This window comes from Elephantulus edwardii, unplaced genomic scaffold (assembly GCF_000299155.1).
Source record: "Elephantulus edwardii isolate Elephantulus edwardi_28Jun2011 unplaced genomic scaffold, EleEdw1.0 scaffold00036, whole genome shotgun sequence".
NCBI lineage: Eukaryota > Metazoa > Chordata > Mammalia > Macroscelidea > Macroscelididae > Elephantulus > Elephantulus edwardii.
Window position 1 is genome coordinate 16643179 of NW_006399786.1, and position 4654 is coordinate 16647832.

Consider the following 4654-nt stretch of genomic DNA (forward strand, 5'->3'; position numbering starts at 1 on the left):
CAACTTTTTGAGAAAGTGCCATACCTCCTTCCACAGTGGTTGCACCATCAATTCTTTTTTTTTTTAAATTATTGACTTGTATACAATAATTTATCTATATTTTGTTTCATTCACTATCTTGTTTTTATACAATTTCATTTACATTGTTTCATACAATCATGTGTATATATGTTGCTTTTTATATAGTTACTATAGATCTATGCCTCAAGGAAACAGATTGACCCAATGACTTCAGCAATGGGCTCTAGTGTGTCAGAGATGATGAGGATGGCCTAGGTTAGGGCAGGTTAAGGTTGGCTATGAGTCACTCAACAACACCTAACAACCACCAACACATATCTATTGTTACCACATCTTTTTTGAGTCTTCAAAGAATCTATCTTATTCCTTTACACCACCTCCCCCATCTGCCCACCAAACTCTGCTATCCTAGTGATTTTCACTTTCTCCTCTTTTCTACTTCCTTCCCCTTTTGGACATTTGTGTACATTTTACTGGTTTCCCTTCTATCTTTAATGGTTTTATGCAGTATTTGTCCTTTTGAGACTGAGCTAGTTCATTCAGCATAATTCTCTCTAGACTCTTTCATGTTGTATAGTTTTTACAAAATTGTTTTTTCTTAATGCTGCATAGAATTCCATGATGTGTATGTACCACAATTCCTCGATCCATATTCTTGCTATTATGAATAGCACTGCTGTGAAAATAGATGTACATATTATCTTCATTTGTGTCTCATTTCTTCGCATTCTCTCCAACATTTATTGCTTACCAAGGTGAGATGGTATCTCGTTGTGGTTTTGATTTGTTTCCCCTCTGATTGCTCATGATTTTGAACATTTCTTCATGGATTTTGAACATTTCTTCATGTGTCTGTTGGCCATCTGAATATTTTCCTTTGTGAAAAGACTTTTCATGTCTTTTGTTCCTTTTGTATTGGGTTATCAGTCTTTTTCATGTGGAGGCCCTGTAGTATTCTGTAAACTTTGGTGATGATATCCTTTGAAATGTCATTGCCAAATGTTTTTTCCTAGTCTGCAGTTTTTCTTTTCACCCTTTTGGAAAAAAAATTTGATGTACACAGGGACTTAAATTTCAGGAGGTCCTATTCACAGATTTTATCCTCTCCTCTCCTGCTTGACCACAGTGTAAAGTTCTTGAATTTTTTTCTGCATTTTTAAAAAGCTGTGGTGAATAGGAATGCCAAAATTCTATTTCCAAATATTTTGTTTTAGTGTATGAGAATACAATTATTTTTTAGTATGAAACTTGCATCCTGTAACGTTGTGGAATACATTTATTAGACTTAATTGTTTGATTACTTAGCAATTTATTATTAGATAGTCATACCATCTGAAATAGGTATAGTTTTACTTTTCCACTTCTGATTGATTTTTATGCTTGTCATTGCTTTAATGCATTGATAAAGATATTCAGCATATTGTTGACTGTGAGTAGTGGTAGTGAGCATACATATTTCTGATCTAAGAGATTTTTTTGTCAGTTCTGTTGTTTTGATAGCACTTTGGAGTCAGATGCAAATTGTACTCCATCAGGCTGTAAATCTTTATCAGAACAAGACTGCACATCTTTCTCCTTCAGGATAGCTGGTGAATTCACACTGCTGAGCTTCAGATAGCCGCCTGATGCTTATTCTAGTTCAGCTGACTGTAGAAGCTTATATTCATTGTATTATCAACAGTATTGTTAGTATCTATCATTTGGATTTCTCAATTTAGAAGATATTAATTTGAGCATAATCAAATACTCTTTCATACTTACTGTGTAAAACCATTAGTGTAGAATGAGTATAAGGATGCAAGAGGGGTGGGAGAGGTTGGAAGCAGAGGGATGAAGATGTGCAGGGGAGAGGGAATTAATCATGGGATTGCACAATTTGATGGGGGTGGGGTGAGGGAAATGGAAATAATTTGTTCTTAGAAACAACATATTCAAATTTTATAAATGAGTAGAAGATTTTAAAAAAAGGAATAATATTATGTCTTCATTTTAAGATTTATAGTGGAAAACTCTCCAAAATGCTTTTATGGTTATTTTTAGACTACAATTCAGATGCATTAATTACTTGGGCCTTGATTTTTTGTTTATTTGACTTTTCTGTTTAAACATTAAAGATTTGTATTTGAAAATGTAGTTTTATTTATGTATGTATTTATTTATTTATTTTTAAATCTAGTTCATACAGCCTCAACAGAACTAACAGAGCCCAAGGCAAAAGAAGAGGATCATGATAACCTAGTTAAATATTTTAGCGTTGTTTGGTGTAAAGCTTCAAAGAAAAAACACAAAAAGTGGGAAGGTGATGCTGTTCTTGTTGTGAAAGGCAAGTCACTTATATTAAAGGATTTGGAAGGCAAAGACATTGGAAAAGGTATGTATCTCTGGATTCACAGCAAGTTTATGACTGACATAAGGTTTTATCAACAAGGGCAGATTAAACTCTTTAAGTGGTTTGTATGAGGAATGAAAGTATCTCACAATTTTTCGTTATTTCAGTAATCCTTGGATTTATGTGTACCACTAACTACAGCTATCCATATTCCTCTATTGTTTGAAGGGGCTTTAGAGGCCTTTTATTTCAGAATTGTATGGCCAGTCATGCTTCCTAGTCTTTCTTAATCTGGGAGCTCCACTGAAACCTGTCCACCATAGGTGGCCCTTCTGACATTTGACACACTTGTGGCATATTTTCTAGCTTCACAGCAGTCTGCACGTTACCCTAGTACAACAAACTAACAGACAAGTGCTGTACAAATAAAAGCAAATGTTAAGCAATTAAGCATATACACACCTAAACTATTATTAAGTAATTAGTGACTGACCTCACTGAAGCAAACTCCATCCCATGGTTTAATTTTATTATTTTTTAAGAAAACAAAATGATTTGCCAGAGGTCCTTTTTTGACATATTTCTGACATTTAATTGTCTGAATGTTCTTTTATTTCTTTGGCTACCCCTTGAATGTTAAATGAATAAAAATTTGAAAGCTATTGATATCAGGAGGAAAATGATAGCTAATTTCAGTGATAACTAATTAAAATTTTTGGAAAAGAAACAAACCAAAACCCCAAGGAGACTCTGGTATGACTTTGAATAATACATCCAAATTGGAAGTCATCATAATTTACTTAAAACAAACTAACACAAATGTTGCTAGAAGTCTAGGTTTAAAGATTCAGAATATCTAAGCATCAGCCTTAGTTTTTTTTTATGCTATATCTTATTAAAAGTTTGAATATATCTATAGTTTATTCACAAGAAAAGAAGAGGACTCAGATAGTTTAACAAACTCTTCTTGACTTGATTTTTCATGGATGAAATGCAAAATTATAAGAATGTAACGGGCAGTGTTTTGCATTAAAGACACAAGTACTGCTTTTTCCTTAAGCATGGCTAATTTTTAACTGTTTTCTTTCTTATTTATCCCAATTTTTAATAACCAAAATAAAACTCTGTCACCCTTCTAGCTAGTGGATTATATAAGATGCTTACAATTAAAAACTTTTTTCATTCCTTATCTTTGATATAATATTAAGGAAAGGAGACTCTGGTGAGTTAGTAATTTTGGAGCTGAATGCTAGTAAATGATAGAAACTTTTTTCTTCTCTCAATTTAAAGGCATTGGATATAAGCTCAAAGACCTTGAAAATTTAGATGAAGGTCAAACACTGATGATTGGTGGAAAAGAAATAGAAGTCATGGGTAAAATCTCTCCCGCTGATTTCAACAGTGGCAAATGTTTTCAACCTGGAGAAGGAAGTCCTGCTGTCTCAGATTCTCAGATTACCAAGAAGTCTTTCTCTAAGCCTTTCAAAAATGTCTGTAAATCATATTCAAAGGAAAATATACAGAATGATTTCCAAAATTGCAAACCACGCCATGACCCATATGCACCAAGTAAGAGTTTTAAAATAATTTGAGTATTCTATATTTAGTGTTTTTACATATTTGGTATGCAAATTTGATATTTAAATTTTATTTTAATGTGTTAAAAGTATGTATTATTTTTCAGATATGTAATCTGATCCAAGGGATAATATTGAAGTTATTTAACAATATAATTATGAGATTATTTAATATATAAATCCATAATCCCTAAAATAAGTATTTAATACATATATTAAAGGAAAAAAATATATAAATGTAGGTGAATATATGCATAGCTTTGAATAATACCAAATATCTTTAGCAAAAAGAAAAATTGATGAATTTATGAATCAGGATTGTGCCTGTATCTCACATTTGAAGACCTAATCCTTGATCACATGTATTAAAATACCAAATGGTAAGCTATCATGTAAAGAATTTAAATTTTACATGTAAGAATATATTCTTTTGCTTGTTTATGAAAGAATTTCGTTATTGTTGAAAATATATGCAGCAGAATTTATACCAATTTAGTAGTATATTGAGTATATTCTTTAAGTTGCATAGCCTTCTTTCCCTGCTTTTCTGAGTTGTCTCCCAGTAACATAAAAAAAGATAAAGGAGAATAATCCAATTGAAAAATGGGCACAGGATATGAACAGACACTTCACCAAGGAAGACACTCAGATGGCCAACAAGCACATGAAGAAATGTTCAAAATCCCTAGCCCTGAGAGAGATGCAAATCAAGACAACCATGAGATAT

General features: G+C 32.3%; 1 protein-coding gene across 1 annotated transcript in view; it reads left to right on the plus strand.

The window, feature by feature from the left end:
* The window catches only part of RAD54B (RAD54 homolog B (S. cerevisiae)), a 90363-nt gene that overhangs the window by 37293 nt on the left and 48416 nt on the right, over positions 1-4654 (plus strand). Inside the window, exons 4-5 of the mRNA XM_006884626.1 lie at positions 2198-2392; positions 3641-3919. Of these exons, the coding sequence (XP_006884688.1) occupies positions 2198-2392; positions 3641-3919 (474 nt within the window). The remainder of the gene's footprint in view (positions 1-2197; positions 2393-3640; positions 3920-4654) is intronic.